The 18,654-nt window shown below is 36.2% G+C and overlaps 1 protein-coding gene across 1 annotated transcript in view; it reads left to right on the plus strand.

Moving 5' to 3' along the window:
* The window catches only part of MYCBP2 (MYC binding protein 2), a gene marked incomplete in the record, with an annotated part of 1,460,675 nt that overhangs the window by 421,812 nt on the left and 1,020,209 nt on the right, over window positions 1-18,654 (plus strand). The window contains 2 exon segments of the mRNA XM_053707907.1: window positions 14,950-15,051; window positions 15,359-15,385. Of these exon segments, the coding sequence (XP_053563882.1) occupies window positions 14,950-15,051; window positions 15,359-15,385 (129 nt within the window).

The raw sequence follows: 18,654 nt of genomic DNA on the forward strand, positions 1-18,654 counted from the left end.
TTCCCCCTCCCCCTCCCTCTTCCCTCTTCCCCCTCCCTCTTCCCTCTTCCCCCTCCCCCTCCCTCTTCCCCCTCCCCCTCCCTCTTCCCCCTCCCTCTTCCCCCTCCCTCTTCCCCCTCCCTCTTCCCCCTCCCTCTTCCCCCTCCCTCTTCCCCCTCCCTCTTCCCCCTCCCTCTTCCCCCTCCCAGCATGTCAGTAGTTGACAATGATAACACACAGAAAACGGCTCTGCTTAGAGCATAAAACATGTCGGCAGAGTTGAATAAGAAAAAAAAAAGTGTGTGTGGGGGGAATTAAAAACATAAGCACCGTAGTTATAAGCATTTTATTTAAATCTTGCTGCATAATATGTTTTATATACATAGACTGGGAAATTAAATATATTTATACCCTCACTGAGAAATAACTGTTTTCAGACACTGCAGCTTACACGTTGCAGGCAGAGATGTGATTCCTGTAAGTACTCTATATCTATAGACAATATGGTGTGTGTGTGTGTGTCTCACATGACTGCATCATGACCATGTGACTACTGTGCCCCTGTAACGCACGCTACAATATGGCAGCTTACATAGGAAATCAAGCACTGGATCAACACTATTTCAAAACAATCTCCTTCAAAAATTTGGGCTAAGAGGAACAGATAAAATAGACAGCAGTGATTACTTTATTTTTTTAATAAGAAAAAGTAGGTTTTGGGGATTATTAGAAGTCGGGCGTTAAGGGTCACTTTAACATGCTTTGCTAAAATTCTTTACCATCTTTAGATATTATTTATATTTAATAAAAAAAATATTCTAAACATATAATTTTTATTTTGTTCATTAAATGCTATTCATCTCAGATTGAGGCACAAATAATTGCCAACAAGACCAATTTTTTCAAATGAAACTGAAACCAACTCTTGAGCGTTTAGCCTGTGTCTTACTTTTCCAGTTTAAAACTTCCAGGTTTTTTTTTTAACTTCATTAAGTCAGGATTATTCCCTTTTTTTTTTTTTTTTTTTTCTTTACACCATTCTCCTGTTTATGGTCCTTTTAAAATTACTAATACGTGCTAATACTTACAATAAACTATGTCTTTTAGAAAAAATCTGAAATAATTTTTTTAATCGATTATTGGCACCAAAGAGATATTACCCATCCATTGGTTGCAATGTCTAACATCTTAATGTGTGTGTGTGTGGAGGGGGGGATGTTTTTGGAAAGAAAAAACATTCCCCATCTTGATTTGTTTCTATTTAAAAGGACAGTCTAGTCAAAATTACACTTTCATGATTCATATAGGCCATACAATATTAAACAACCTTCCAATTTACTTTTATCTAATTTGCTTTGTATTCTTTGTATCCTTTGTTGAAAGCTAAACCTAGGCAGGCTCATATGCTAATTTTCAAAGCCCTTGAAGACTGCCTCTTATCTCTGTATTTTTACAGTTCACAGCTAGACAGCGCTAGTTCATGTGTCATATAGGTAACATTGTTCTCACACCTGTGGAGTTATTTATGAGTCAGTAAGGATTTGCTAAAATGCAAGTCTGTCAAAAGAACTGAAATAAGGGGGCAGTCTGCAGAGGCTTAGGTTATCACAGAGGTAACAAGTATATCAATATAATCCAGTTGGTTATTCAAAACTGGGAAATGGGTAAAAAAGGGGATTATTTTTCTTTTTAAACTAACAATTCTGGAGTAGATTTTCCCTTTAACATAACAAACCCGATCAATCATTAATAGAGCAACATCAATACATTTTACAGTATATACAAAACTCCATATTTCTACTATTATAAATATTTTCTTTTTCCCAAGCTCTCATTAATAAACCAACCTAGCTTTTGAGGCTTATTTTTCACATAGCTGTTCTGCAAACACATCTGCAGACATTGTGGTAGGTCTTATTCAGTGTGTTTAGCATTGCAAACTTTTAAGCAGCCCAACATTCTGTACCTGGTTTTAGTCTTTTTGGAATGTGGTCCTCAATTATTCTCTTTATATCCATTAATAAAGGAACAGCAATGCAGAGGAATTTAAGTGAAGCCACCAATCAGCAGCCAAATCCAAGCTCCTGAGCAGCTTGCCTTGGTATTCCTTTCAACTAAGGATACCAATATACCCAAATGTCTCTAACATTTATTTTGTGTAAAGAATGGCTGTAGAGATGTGGGTATATGGTCATTATAGTTAGACATGCCAATAACTTGTGGCTCCTAAATGCTTTGGGTTAGGTTTTGCAGAAATTCTGTTTATATATGTAATAGGGAAAGTGAGTTCTACTTTTGAACTAATTTTCTTTTATGTAATTTAGCAAGAGTCCATGAGCTAGTGACGTATGGGATATACATTCCTACTAGGAGGGGCAAAGTTTCCCAAACCTCAAAATGCCTATAAATACACCCCTCACCACACCCACAATTCAGTTTTACAAACTTTGCCTCCCGTGGAGGTGGTGAAGTAAGTTTGTGCTTAAGATTCTTCGTTGATATGCGCTTCGCAACAGGTTGAAGCCCGGTTTTCCTCTCGAAGTGCAGTGAATGTCAGAGGGATGTGAAGAGAGTATTGCCTATTCGAATACTATGGTCTACCTCTAGGGGATCAATTTCATAGGTTCTCTGTTATCGGTCGTAGAGATTTCTTCTTCTACCTCCCTTTTCAGATCGACGATATACTCTATATACCTTTACCTCTACTGATTCTCGTTTCAGTACTGGTTTGGCTATCTACTACATGTAGAGTAGTGTCCTGGGGTAAGTAAATCTTATTCTTTGTGACACTCTGCGCTAATGGTTGGGCACTTTATTTGTAAAGTTTTAAATATATGTCTATAAACTTATATTTTCCTTGATTCAGGGTATTCAGTATTCCTTTTCTATACAGACTGTCAGTTTCATTATTGGGATAATGCATTACTTTATTTTTTCTTACCTTGAAAATTTTTCATTTGGCCATTTTTTCCCGTGTGCTGTTAGGCTCGCGGGGGTAGAAAATGTTTCTTTTTACGTCATTTTTTGGCGCATACTTTTTTTGGCGCAAAAAGTTGTCATTTCCGGTGACGTTACGCCGGAAGTTGTATTCTGTTACGCATGCGTATTCAGACATTTTTTTGCGCCAAAAAAATGTGGGCGTTTCTTTTTACTCACTTTATTTAAGACATTTTTTATCATGGCTTCTGGTTTCCAGAAGCTTATTATTTTGGCATTTTTTCCCATTCCTGAAACTGTCTTTTAAGGAATTTGATAATTTTGCTTTATATGTTTTTTCTTTTTTATTACATATTGCAAGATGTCTCATCCTGTCCCCGAATCAAAATCCTCTAATGAACAGACGCTGCCTGATGCTGGACCTACCAAAGTTAAGTGTATATGTTGTAAACTTGTGGTATCTGTTCCCCCAGCTGTGGTTTGTGAAAGCTGTCATGATAAACTTTCCAAAGCGGATTCTGTCTCTATTAGTAATAGTCCTTTACCTGTTGTTGTTCCTTCAACATCTTTTGTTCAGGATGTTCCTGTTAATGTTAAAGAATTTGTTTCTAATTCTATTAAGAAGGCTCTGTCTGTTATTCCTCCTTCCAATAAACGTAAAAGGTCTTTCAAAACTTCTCATTTTTCTGATGAATTTTTAGGTGACCATCATCATTCTGACTTATCTGTTTCTGATGAGGTTTTTTCCGGTTCGGAAGATTCTACTTTAGATATTGATTCTGATAAATCTTCCTATTTATTTAAAATGGAGTTTATTCGCTCATTGCTTAAAGAAGTTTTGATTGCTCTAGATATGGAGGAGTCCAGTGCTCTTGATTCTAGAACTACTAAACGTTTAAATTCGGTTTATAAACCTCATGTGTTAATTCCGGAAGTTTTTCCCGTTCCTGATGCTATCTCAGATGTGATTGCTAGGGAATGGGATAGTCTGGGTACTTCATTTACTCCTTCTCCAAGGTTTAAGAAATTGTACCCTGTGCCATCTGATAGACTGGAATTTTGGGATAAAATCCCTAAGGTCGATGGGGCTATCTCTACTCTTGCCAAACGTACTGCTATTCCTACGGCAGATAGCACTTCGTTTAAAGATCCTTTAGATAGGAAAATTAAATCTTTTTTGAGAAAAGCTTATTTATGTTCAGGTAATCTACTTAGACCTGCTATCTCTTTGGCTGATGTTGCTGCGGCTTCAACTTTTTAGTTGGAGACTTTAGCGCAACAAGTAACAGATCATAACACTTATAGCATTGTTAAACTTCTTCAACACGCTAATAATTTTGTCTGTGATGCCATTTTTGATATCATTAGAGTTGATGTCCGGTATATGTCTTTAGCTATCTTAGCTAGACAAGCTTTATGGCTTAAATCCTGGAATGTAGATATGAGTTCTAAATCAACTTTGCTTTCTCTCTCTTTCCAAGGTAATAAATTGTTTGGTTCTCAGTTGGATTCTATTATTTCAACTGTTACTGGTGGAAAGGGTGCTTTTCTTTCATGTAATTAGCAAGAGTCCATGAGCTAGTGACGTATGGAATATACATTCCTACCAGGAGGGGCAAAGTTTCCCAAACCTTAAAATGCCTATAAATACACCAATCACCACACCCACAATTCAGTTTTACAAACTTTGCCTCCCATGGAGGTGGTGAAGTAAGTTTGTGCTAGATTCTACGTTGATATGCGCTTTGCAGCAGGCTGGAGCCCGGTTTTCCTCTGAGTGCAGTGAATGTCAGAGGGATGTGAAGAGAGTATTGCCTATTTGAATTCAATGGTCTTCCTCTAGGGGATCTATTTCATAGGTTCTCTGTTATCGGTCGTAGAGATTCATCTCTTACCTCCCTTTTCAGATCGACGATATACTCTTATATACCATTACCTCTACTGATTCTCGTTTCAGTACTGGTTTGGCTGTCTACTATATGTAGATGAGTGTCTTAGGGTAAGTAAGTCTTATTTTTTATGACACTCTAAGCTATGGTTGGGCACTTTATATGTAAAGTTCTAAATATATGTGTTTAAACTTATATTTGCCTTGATTCAGGATAATCAGTATTCCTTATTTCAGACAGTCAGTTTCATTATTTGGGATAATGCATATAAAATATTTTTTTCTCACCTTTAAAATTTTCAATTGACTTTTTTCCCTGCGGGCTGTTAGGCTCGCGGGGGCAGAAAATGCTTCAATTTATTGCGTCATTCTTGGCGCAAACTTTTTTGGAGCAAAATTTTGTCATTTCCGGCGCCGTAGTTGACGCCGGAAGTTTGTTCATTGTTACGTCATTTTTTGACGCATGTGTGTTCAGACTTTTTTTGCGCCAAAAAATGTGGGCGTCGTTTTTGGCGCCAAAAATGTGGGTGTCATACTTGTTCACTTTTTCTCACATTATTTAAATCTCACTTTTTTGTTGCTTCTGGTTGCTAGAAGCTTGTTTATTTTGCATTTTTTCCCATTCCTGAAACTGTCATTTAAGGAATTTGATAATTTTGCTTTATATGTTGTTTTTTTCTATTACATATTGCAAGATTTTCCATTCTCTGTTCCTGGATCAGAACATGCTGAGGGATTCCTGTTGACTGAGATCAGTCCTACCAAAGCTAAGTTCATTTATTTTAAATGTTATGAATGTTTATCTTTAGCTATGGTTTGTAATAAGTTATCATGATAAACTTTTACATGCAGAATCCATTAGTATTTATGCTTTATATATTGCTATTCTTTTTACATCTTATGTACAAGATATACTTAGAAATTTATAAGAATTTTTTTCTAAATCTATTTTAAAGGCTTTGTCTGACATCCCGCCTTCTAATAAATTTTTAGGTCTTTTTCAAACTTCTTTTTTAGTTGATGAAGTTTCAAATGACCAACAACATATTAAATTATCCTTCTCTGATGGTGTTTTTTTCTCATTCAGAATTTTTCTTCATCAGATATTGACACTAACAAATCTACTTTTTTATTTTTTTCTTAATAGAGTACATTTGTTCTTTGTTCAAAAGGTGTTGATTATTTTGGATATTGAAGTAACTAGTTCTTTGGATTTTAAAGACTAGCTAACATTTAAATTCTGCTTATTTCTCCTCTGTGATTTCTTCAGAGGTTTTTTCCAGTTCCTGATACTAGGGAATGGAATAGGCTGAGAATTTTCTTTTAGTCCTTATTTAAGGTTTTTAAATTGTATTCTTTGCCGGCAGTTAGTTTTGAGGAAAGATTCCCCAAGTTAATGGGGTTATCTCTACTCCTGCTAAATACACTATTATTCTTATAGCAAATAGTATTTATTCCTTCAGATGGTTGTATCTTATTTAAGGAAAATTATTTTCAGGTACTTTTCTTAGACCTGTAATTTATTTGGCTGATGTTGCAATTGCTTCATCTTTCTGGCTGGATACTTTAAGATCAAGTATCAGATTTTAATTTGTTTAGCATTGTTAAAAGGAATAAATCTACTACTTATTTGAGGTTCAGACTAAGTGCTATTGCATTGTCTTGTTTTCTTGCATTTGTTGATTGTGCAAGTCCAGTGTGTTGACTGGTCCTTTAACTTAATTAACATGCTAATAATTTCATTTGTGTTGTCATTTTATTAAATATTTTTGCAAATGAGGTTTAATCTATGTCTTTAGCTATTTTAGCTAGAAGAACTTTGTGATTTCAATCTTGGATTGCTAATTTCATTTCTAAATCCATATTTCTTTTTTTCCAAGGTAATCAATTATTTGGTTCATATTTGGATTCAATTCTTTAACTGTTACTATGGGCTTCAAGATTGAGTTCTAAGACTAAAACTTTAAGCTTATATTAGTTTTCTGTTCTTACTAAAGAATGGAGTCCTGAATTCTTCCCCAAGTAACATGTTTATAATTGGAAGTTTTTTTCAACATTCAATTAAGCCTTTTTAAAGTCAGCTCCCCAAATTTGCATGTAGGTGCGGTTCTTATTCCAGCTTGGCTGGTAAGGGGCAGGTTGAGACTTTTTTGAAATTTGTTTGGTTCTATTCGGTCCAAACTTCTTAGACTTTGGGTACAGAATAGGATTCAGAGTAAAACCATCTGTGAGAAGTCTTTTTTCTCTCTCATATTCCAGCTATTTCAGTAAGACTAACACTTTCCTGAAGTGTATTCAGACCTATATGTTTTGGGTACTGGTGAAGCGCGGCTGGTCACCCGTTGGGGCTCAAGCGCTGCTCAGACCTGGAGTCTTCTGGGGTATTTATTCCAGTTCCATTTCTAGGAACTGGGTTTTGGTGTTTTATTCAAGACTATTCATTGTTCCAAAGATAGAAAATCTTTTTGAATTGTCATATAAGTGTACCATCTTTTAGAATGGAGTTTATATGGTCTATTCTACCTTTTTGGTCAGTGATGGCATTATTTGTTTACAATAGATACAATAAATGCATATCTTCATTTTCTGTTTTCATTCAGATTATTTTATTTTCTGAGATACTCTTTTTTTTGACAAGTATTACCAATTTGTTGCTTTTCCTTCTAGTCTAGCGACAGCTCTAAAAATCTTTTCTAAGGTTCTCAGTGTTCCTTATTTGGACGGTATGGTGGTACTGGTTCAGTCTTTTCATTCTGTGGAATCTCATACGATTCAACTTTTTTGTCTCTTCAAGACATGGTTAGAGGATCTTTTTATCAAAAGCTCCTTGATTCCTCACACAAGGGTCACCTTTTTTTAGGTTTCCAGATAAATTGTGTCAATGTTTTTGTCTCTAACAGACAAGTGTCAAGTTTATTGGGTTCCGTTTGTCGGAATTTTCAGTCTCTATTATTTTCTTCAAGTTGCTATATATGCATGGAAGTTTCAGGTTTCATGGCTGCAGCATTGGATTCTATTCCCTTTGCTCATTTAGGAAACCTTTCCAGTTTTCTTATGCTGAATAATGGTGCAGGGATTCTAGGATATCACTTTTTATATCTTTGAATCCTAATGTTAACTATCTTTGATTCAGTGGTTAAGATCACCATCATTTAGTTCTATAGGTCTCTTCGGTTCTTTCAACCTGGACCATGATCTGCAGATGTGAGTCTTTTAGGTTGGGAGGCTGTCTGAGGATCTCTGTCAGCACAAGGGGTTTGGAAATCTCAGGAGGCGAGATTACCTTTTCATATTTTTGGAACTCTGTGCATTCTCAGAGTTCTTCAGTTTGGTTTCTTTTTGAAGAAGAGACGTTTATTGTTTTCAGGCAGACATTGTCACAATTGTGGCGTATGTCAATTATCAGGGTGGGACTATCAGTTCTTAGGCTGTGACAGAAATATCTTGGATATTTGCTTGGGCTAAATTCAGCTCCTATCTAATTTCTGTGGTCTTTTTCCCAGGTATAGACTTTGATTATCTCTGTTAATCAAGCTTTACATCCGGGAGAATGGTCTTTTTTACCCAGATATGTTTTTCAATTTTTCAGATGTGAGGGCTTCCACTAATGGATCTGTTGGCATCTCATCTAAACAAGGAACTTCCCAGGGGCCTATTTAGGTTCGGGGGTCTTCAGGCAGAAGTAGTGTATGCATTGACACTTCTTTGGAATTATCAATCTGCCTATATTTTTTCATCTCTGGTTCTTCTTTTTAAAGTGATTTTCAAAATCATCAGAGAGCAATCTTGGTGTGGCTGTTGGTTTTAGCATGGCCACACAGGTTTTGGTATATAGTTCTTGTTCGGATGTTCAGTTGCCAATCTTGGTTACTTCCATTATAGCCATACCTTATATCTTAACTTTCATTTTTTTCATCAGGAATTCCAATTATTAATTTGATGGTATGAAAATTTAATGCTTAGTACTTAGTCATAGGAGTTTCTCTGACTCAGTAAGTAATACTATGTTGCAGGCTCGTAAATCTGTGTCTAATAGGATTTATTATCGAGTTTGGAAGATTTACATCTCATGATTCTCTTCTTATGAATTCTCTTGGCATTCTTTTAGAATTCCTAGGATTTTATAGTTTCTTCTTAGGTTTTGTCTGCATGTTCCTTGAAAGGACAAATCTCTGCTTTTCCTGTGCTGTTTCACAGTAAGAATTGCTAAATCTTTCTAATATTATTTGTTTTGTTCAGGCTTTGGTTCGTATCAAGCCTGTCATTAAGTCAATTTCTCCTCTTTGGAGTCTTAATTTGATTCTGAAGGCTTTACAGGCTCTTCTGTTTGAGCATATGCTTTCTTTGGACATTAATTACTTTTATGGAAAGTATTGTTCTTTTTAGACATCTCTTCAACTAGAACAGTGTTAAATTATCTGTTCTCTCTTGTGAATCTCCTTGTTCTGATTTTTTTATCAGGATGAGGTGGTTTTTCCTCATTTCAATTTTTTTCTAAAGTTGTGAATTCTAACAACATTAGTGGAGGAATTATTGTCTTTTCATTGTGTCTTAATCCTAAGAATTCTTTGGTAAGATTCTTACATTCTTTGGATATGGTTAGAGTTTTGAAATATTATGTTGAAGCTATTCAGATTTCAGACAGACTTCTAGTCTATTTGTTATCTTTTCTGGTTTTAGGAAAGGTCACAAGGCTTCTGCCATTTCTTTGGCATCTTGGTTAAAGCTTTTGATTCATCATGCTTATTTGGAGTCGGGTTAATCCCCGTCTCAGAGGATTACGGCTCATTCTACTAGGTAAGTTTCTACTTCCTGGGCTTTTTAAGAATGAAGCTTCTGTTGATCAGATTTGCAAAGCAATGATTTGGTCTTCTTTGCATATTTTTACTAAATTCTACCATTTTGATGATTCCTCTTCTTAGAAGCAGATTTTGGTAGAATAGTACTTCAGGCAGCTGTTTTAGTTTGATTCTTCTGCTTATATTTCAGTTTTTTTCATTTTAAAAATTGAAACTCTTGATTTGGGTAGTGGATTAATTTTTCAGCGGAATTGGCTGTGTTTATTTTATCCCTCCCTCTCTAGTGACTCTTGCGTGGAAGTTCCACATCTTGGGTATCTGCTATCCCATACGTCACTAGCTCATGGACTCTTGCTAATTACATGAAAGAAAACATAATTTATGTAAGAACTTACCTGATAAATTCATTTCTTTCATATTAGCAAGAGTCCATGAGGCCCTCCCTTTTTTTGTGGTGGTTATGATTTTTTTGTATAAAGCACAATTATTCCAATTCCTTATTTTTGATGCTTTCGCTCCTTTCTTATCACCCCACTTCTTGGCTATTCGTTAAACTGAATTGTGGGTGTGGTGAGGGGTGTATTTATAGGCATTTTAAGGTTTGGGAAACTTTGCCCCTCCTGGTAGGAATGTATATCCCATACATCACTAGCTCATGGACTCTTGCTAATATGAAAGAAATGAATTTATCAGGTAAGTTCTTACATAAATTATGTTTTTTGCCTCAGGGTAAAAAATCTAAAGGTAATTACAGGGCTGCTAATCGTTTTCGTTCCTTTCGTCAGAAGGAGCAGAAGCCCGATCCTTCCACTAAAGGAACGGTTTCCGGTTGGAAACCTAATCCAATCTGGAATAAATCTAAGCCTTCCAGAAAGTCAAAACCAGCCCCTAAATCCACATGAAGGTGCGGCCCTCATTCCAGCACAGCTGGTAGGGGGCAGGTTGCGATTTTTCAAAGATGTTTGGATCAGTTCGGTTCACAATCTTTGGATTCAGAACCTTGTTTCACAAGGGTACAGAATAGGTTTCAAAGTAAGACCGCCTGTGAGAAGATTCTTTCTCTCACGCATTCCAGTCAATCCAGTAAAAGCTCAGGCATTTCTGAAATGTGTTTCAGACCTAGAGTTAGCTGGGGTAATTATACCAGTTCCAGTTCTGGAACAGGGTCTGGGGTTTTATTCAAATCTATTCATCGTACCAAAGAAAGAGAATTCTTTCAGACCGGTTCTGCATCTAAAAATATTGAATTGTTATGTAAGGATACCAACATTCAAGATGGTAACTATAAGAACTATTCTGCCTTTTGTTCAGCAAGGGCATTATATGTCTACAATAGATTTACAGGATGCATACCTGCATATTCCAATTCATCCAGATCACTTTCAGTTTCTGAGATTCTCTTTTCTAGACAAGCATTACCAGTTTGTTGCTCTTCCATTTGGTCTAGCAACAGCGCCAAGAATCTTTTCGAAGGTTCTCGGTGCCCTTCTCTCTGTAATCAGAGAACAGGGTATTGCGATATTTCCTTATTTGGACGACATCTTGGTACTTGCTCAGTCTTCACATTCTGCAGAATCTCATACGAATCAACTTGTGTTGTTTCTTCAAAGACCTGGTTGGAGGATCAATTTACCAAAGAGTTCCTTGATTCCTCAGACAAGAGTAACCTTTTTAGGTTTCCAAATAGATTCAGTGTCCATGACTTTGTCTTTGACAGAAAAGAGATGTCTGAAATTGGTTTCAGCCTGTCGAAACCTACAGTCTCAATTGTTCCCTTCGGTAGCATCATGCATGGAGATTTTAGGTCTCATGACTGCTGCATCGGACGCGATCCCTTTTGCTCGTTTTCATACGAGACCACTCCAGCTTTGTATGCTGAACCAGTGGTGCAGGGATTATACAAGGATATCACAAATAATATCCTTAAATCCCAATGTTCGATCATCTAACGTGGTGGATGAATCACCATTGTTTAATTCAAGGGGCCTCTTTCGTTCGTCCAACCTGGACTGTGATCTCAACAGATGTGAGTCTATCAGGTTGGGGAGCGGTTTGGGGATCTCTGACAGCGCAAGGGGTTTGGAAATCTCAGGAGGCGAGATTACCAATAAATATTTTGGAACTCCGTGCGATTTTCAGAGCTCTTCAGTACTGGCCTCTTCTGAAGAGAGAATCGTTTATTTGTTTTCAAACAGACAATGTCACGACCGTGGCATATGTCAATCATCAAGGGGGGACTCACAGTCCTCAAGCTATGAAAGAAGTATCTCGGATACTTGTATGGGCGGAATCCAGCTCCTGTCTAATTTCTGCGGTTCACATCCCAGGTGTAGACAATTGGGAAGCGGATTATCTCAGTCGCCAGACGATACATCCGGGCGAATGGTCCCTTCATCCAGAGGTTTTTCTCCAGATTGTTCAAATCTGGGGACTTCCAGAAATAGATCTGATGGCCTCTCATCTAAACAAGAAACTTCCCAGGTATCTGTCCAGATCCCGGGATCCTCAGGCGGAATCAGTGGATGCGTTGTCAATTCCTTGGAATTATCATCCTGCTTATATCTTTCCGCCTCTAGTTCTTCTTCCGAAAGTAATCTCCAAAATTCTATTGGAGCGCTCATTTGTACTGCTGGTGGCTCCAGCATGGCCTCACAGGTTTTGGTTTGCGGATCTCGTTCGGATGGCCAGTTGCCAGCCTTGGACACTTCCGTTAAGGCCAGACCTTCTATCTCAAGGCCCTTTTTTTCATCAGGATCTCAAATTATTAAATTTGAAGGTATGGAGATTGAGCGCTTAATTCTTAGTCATAGAGGTTTCTCTGACTCAGTGATTAACACTATGTTACAGGCTCGGAAATCTGTCTCTAGAAAGATTTATTATCGAGTTTGGAAGATTACATCTCTTGGTGTTCTTTTCATAAATTCTCCTGGCATTCTTTCAGAATTCCTAGAATTTTACAATTTCTTCAGGATGGTTTGGATAAAGGTTTGTCTGCAAGTTCTTTGAAAGGACAAATCTCTGCTCTTTCTGTTCTTTTTCACAGAAAGATTGCTAATCTTCCTGATATTCATTGTTTTGTACAGGCTTTGGTCCGTATCAAACCTGTTATTAAGCCAATCTCTCCTCCTTGGAGTCTTAATTTGGTTTTGACAGCTTTATAGGCTCCTCCATTTGAGCCTATGCATTCTCTGGACATTAAATTACTTTCTTGGAAAGTATTGTTCCTTTTGGCTATCTCTTCTGCTAGAAGAGTTTCTGAGTTATCTGCTCTTTCTTGTGAATCTCCTTTTCTGATTTTTCATCAGGATAAGGCGGTGTTGCGGACTTCATTTCAATTTTTACCTAAGGTTGTGAATTCTAACAACATTAGTAGAGAAATTGTTGTCCCTTCATTATGTCCTAATCCTAAGAATTCTAAGGAGAGATCGTTACATTCTTTGGATGTAGTTAGAGCTTTGAAATATTATGTTGAAGCTACTAAAGATTTTAGAAAGACTTCTAGTCTATTTGTTGTTTTTTCTGGTCCCAAGAAAGGTCAGAAGGCTTTTGCCATTTCTTTGGCATCTTGGTTAAAGTCTTTGATTCATCATGCTTATGTGGAGTCGGGTAAGTCCCCGCCTCAAAGAATTACGGCTCATTCTACTAGGTCAGTTTCTACTTCCTGGGCATTTAGGAATGAAGCTTCTGTTGATCAGATTTGCAAAGCGGCCACTTTGTCCTCTTTGCATACTTTTACTAAATTCTACCATTTTGATGTGTTTTCTTCTTCTGAAGCAGTTTTTGGTAGAAAAGTACTTCAGGCAGCTGTTTCAGTTTGATTCTTCTGCTTATAATTTCAGTTTTTTTTCATTATAAAGATTGAAATTTTTTGATTTGGGTTGTGGATTATTTTTTTCAGCGGAATTGGCTGTCTTTATTTTATCCCTCCCTCTCTAGTGACTCTTGCGTGGAAGTTCCACATCTTGGGTATCTGCTATCCCATACGTCACTAGCTCATGGACTCTTGCTAATTACATGAAAGAAAACATAATTTATGTAAGAACTTACCTGATAAATTCATTTCTTTCATATTAGCAAGAGTCCATGAGGCCCACCCTTTTTTTGTGGTGGTTATGATTTTTTTGTATAAAGCACAATTATTCCAATTCCTTATTTTTTGATGCTTCGCACCCTTCTTATCACCCCACTTGCTTTGCTATTCGTTAAACTGAATTGTGGGTGTGGTGAGGGGTGTATTTATAGGCATTTTGAGGTTTAGGAAACTTTGCCCCTCCTGGTAGGAATGTATATCCCATACGTCACTAGCTCATGCACTCTTGCTAATATGAAAGAAATGAATTTATCAGGTAAGTTCTTACATAAATTATGTTTTATTGTCATAAAAAATTATTTTTTTGCTACTTGATAATTTGTTTGATATTAATAGTATTACTATTTTTGTTTTTTTCATGTAATTTCAAAGGGTTACATTTTAGTGGTAGTTTTTGTTGTAAATAGGCAGAATTATGTCAACAAAAAAATTAGTTACCAAAAGCATATTTCACGTGTCTATTGATATAGCCTTTAATTTAAGCTTAGTTCAAGACGGTGGTAGATATTTTGTAAGCAAATTTACTAACCCATTATTCTAATCTATTAATAGAGCTGTGGAAAAACATTATATGCTTTGGAATATATTTATTTTTTGCCTTAATTTTCTAATCCATTCTAATTAATTATGGCGATAACTCTCATGTTTAAATTAAGCTTTTTTTTCTTAAATGTTTGGTCTGTGCATTTAATAATTTAATCTGATTTGCATAATTTTTATAACTTAAAGACTTTGTAAGCATCCACACTTATGAGCATTCTGTTGTATTCATGTACAGGTTTCATAGTTTAAATGTGACATGTTATATTTTTAACTACATATTAAACAAGGAAACAGTTTGGTTTTTTAGACTGTTGGATGTTCAGGCACAAACAATAAATATAGAAAAAAAAAATATGGACAGCTACAGTATGTACCCAGATTTTTAAATAATCAATGTTGAAATATCAAAAAATCATGGATTTTTTTTTGCCAAGACTTATTTTCGGATTGTTAAGTTATATGGTTGTTGAGTCGTCTCAATGCAAATTTACTTGAAAAACACAAGAACCTTTTTTTCTGTTGGATTAAAATGTCCTCGAATTTAGAATTTATCAGAAAAAAAAACAGCATTTATAAAGGATTGTAATACACCCTATTGTTTCAATATTTGAGGCACACCTGCAGTTAATGTAAGGCATGGATAAGGGTTGTAGCACATTTGTATAAAACATATTTAAATGTATTTTGGGCTTCATATTCTTTGAATGTTTCAGCTGTGCCTGTACCTGGGGTCAACATTGATGAGCATCTGCAGTTACGGCAGGAGGATAAGAGACAACGAGTCAACAGGAGGCATAGGATTGATGACGGGAGAGGTAAATTTATTTGGCGTTTATGTCAAAAGATGGCTTTAATGGTGCATAAAAATCAGTTTGTTCATATGGCTTAAATATAGATGGTTAACAACTAGTCTTTCTTCAACCTCAGTATCTGCTAATTTATAGAGAGATGTGTATTTATATTCTGTACATAACTTCAAAGCTTCATAGACTATGGTATGAATTAGCTACACAGATTGTGGTATGATTTTTTTAAACTCATTACCACATTTTCCTATTTTATTTTTTACCTAACTTTATTCATATATTTTTTTAAGTTTTCATTTCATTTTTCTTTTTTTAGGGAAAAAAAAAGCAAATGGAAATTTAGGTATGTCGACTGTCCTGAGATCTGGTAAAAAAAATATTTTATGAATTTCAGTGTCCCCATGGGTAAATAAGTTAAACAACTTTTGAAGTGTGTTATGGTGGAAGCTATTGTAATTGTGTGGTTATTTTCTTTTGTGCTAGCGGCCTGCAAGGTTGATAATATTGGCTGTGGGATACTCCACAGATTATACCTAATAACCTAATTTATATATATATATATATATATATATATATATATATATATATATATATATATATATATATATATATATATATAATATATATACCTCATATTACTATTGAAGACTTTTCACTCACATTTTCGCTATTTTTTTTCTCTTTTTTTCCCATGTAAATGGCAAGAGTCCATGAGCTAGTGACGTATGGGATATACATTCCTACCAGGAGGGGGCAAAGTTTCCCAAACCTCAAATGCCTATAAATACACCTCCCACCACACGCACAACTCAGTTTTACAAACTTTGCCTCCTATGGAGGTGGTGAAGTAAGTTTGTGCTTGATTTTTATGATTTCGTCTATGATAAGCGCTTCTAAGCATTCTGAAGCCCATTTCCTCTCAGAGTACAGTGTTTGTCCGAGGGACGTGAAGAGAGTATTGTCTGTTGAATTCTATGGTTTCACTCACGGAAAATCTTTTCAAGGGTTCTCTGTTATCGGTCGTAGGGATTCATCTCCTACCTCCCTTTTCAGATTGACGATATACTCATATACCATTACCTCTGCTGATAGTTTTCAGTACTGGTTTGGCTGTCTGCTATATGTGGATGGGTGTCTTCGGTAAGTATTTATCATTATTTAAGACACTCTCAGCTATGTTTGGTGCTTTATGTATTAATATAAAGTTTTAAATATATGTATTCACTTATATTTGCCATGAGTCAGGTCTATGTGTATTTCCCTTTGCAGTCTGGCAGTTTCAGTATGAGAATCATGTTTTAAGGAAGTTATTTAAAAAAAAAAAAAAAAATTCTTACCTGGGGTTTAGTCTTTTTTCCAATTTGACCTGTTTTTACTTAAATTTTGCGGGCAAATCTAGGCTCGCAAGGGCGCAAAATGCTGTTATTTATTGTGTCATTTTTGGCGTGAAACATTTTTGGCGCAAATTTGCGTCTATAGTGTCGCAAGTGTCGTAATTTCCTGCGTCTTTATGGACGTTAGGTTGTTTGGCGCGAAGTCGCGCTTGTTATGACGCGAGTGGATTCATTTCCGGATGTTTGGCGGCATAAAAATTGCAATTTGCATTGTGCTTCAAACTTGGCGCCAAATATTTTTTTGGTTATATTACCCCACTTACTTTATGCTCCCTGCTCTCTTTATATTCTAGAGGGCTATGCTGTTTGCTTTTCTGCTTATTTAGCATATGCATTTTTTCCCATTCCTGAAACTGCTATATGAGGAAATTTGATATTTTGTTTAAATGTTATTTTTCTTTTACATTTTGCAAGATGTCTCAGTCTGATCCTGTCTTAGAAGCTACAGTAGAAACCATGCTGCCTGAACACAGTTCTTCCAAAGCTAAGTGTATCTGATGTAAGCAAGCTGAGATTTTATCTACGACTATATTATGTAACAGTTGTCATGATAAGCTTTTGCATGCCAATAAAGTTTCTATTAATACTAGTACAGCACCTGTTGTTTTCTCAACATCTAATGTACATGATATCCCTGTTGATATGAAAAATTATATTGCTGATGCAATACAGAAGGCTATGTCTGCTATTCCACCTTCTAATAAACGTAAAAGGTCTTTCTTTCATGTAATTAGCAAGAGTCCATGAGCTAGTGACGTATGGGATATACATTCCTACCAGGAGGGGCAAAGTTTCCCAAACCTCAAAATGCCTATAAATACACCCCTCACCACACCCACAATTCAGTTTTACAAACTTTGCCTCCGATGGAGGTGGTGAAGTAAGTTTGTGCTAGATTCTACGTTGATATGCGCTCCGCAGCAAGTTGGAGCCCGGTTTTCCTCTCAGCGTGCAGTGAATGTCAGAGGGATGTGAGGAGAGTATTGCCTATTTGAATGCAGTGATCTCCTTCTAAGGGGTCTATTTCATAGGTTCTCTGTTATCGGTCGTAGAGATTCATCTCTTACCTCCCTTCTCATAAAACTGATGAAATTTGTGATGACCAACAACATACTGAAATATCCTTCTCTGAAGAGGATCTCTCTGCTTCAGAAGATCCTACTTCAGACATTGAAATTGATAAATCTTATCTTTTTAAGATTGAATATATTCGATCTTTGTTGAAAGAAGTATTGGTTACTTTGGGTATTGAGGAGTCTGATCCTCTTGATAACAAAACCAGTAAACGTTTAAATTCTGTTTTTAAACCTTTCCAGATGTGGTTTCTGATGTGATTGCTAAAGAATGGTCTAAGCCTGGAGCTTCTTTTAATCCTTCTTCTAGGTTTAAGAAGTTTTATCCTTTACCAGTGGCTAATTGGGAGTTTTGGGAAAAAGTCCCTAAGATTGATGGGGCTATTTCTACTCTTGCCAAATTTAATACTTTTCCTATGAAAGATAGTATTTATTTTAAGTTTCCTTTAGATAGGAAGATTAAATCTTATCTAAGGAAAGCTTATTTACATTCTGGCTATATTTTCAGGCCTGTCATTTCTATGGCTGATGTTGCGGCTTTATCAACTTTTTGGTTGGATAGCTTAGCACATCAGGAAACAGATCCTGATTTGTCTAGCATTGTTTATTTGCTTAAACATGCTAGTCTTTTGCTATTCTAGAAGAGCTTTATGGCTTAAATCATGGAATGCTGACATGGTATCTAAATCTAGATTACTATCTCTATCTTTCTAGGGTAATAATTTATTTGGTTCTCAGTTGAACTCTATTATTTCCACTATCACTGGGAGGGAATGGTTTTTTTTTTTGCCCCAAGATAAAAAGTCTAAGATTAAATCTAAAGCTTCTAATCAGTTTCATTCCTTTTGTCAGAATAGAGAACAGAAAACCACTCCTTCCCCTAAGGACTCTGACTCCAATTGGAAGCCATCTTCAAGTTGCAATAATTCCAAGCCTTATAAGAAACCAAAGCCAGCCCCCAAGACTGCATGAAGGTGCAGCCCTCAATCCAGTTCAACTTGTGGGGGGCAGATTGAAATGATTTAAAAACATTTAGGCAGATTTTGTTCAGAATCAGTGGATTCAGAGCATTGTTTCTCAAGGGTATCGAATAGGTTTCAGAGTAAGACCTCCTGTGAGAGGATTCTTTCTCTCTCACGTTCCAA

Source organism: Bombina bombina, chromosome 3 (genome assembly GCF_027579735.1).
Source record: "Bombina bombina isolate aBomBom1 chromosome 3, aBomBom1.pri, whole genome shotgun sequence".
Taxonomy (NCBI): Eukaryota; Metazoa; Chordata; class Amphibia; order Anura; family Bombinatoridae; genus Bombina; species Bombina bombina.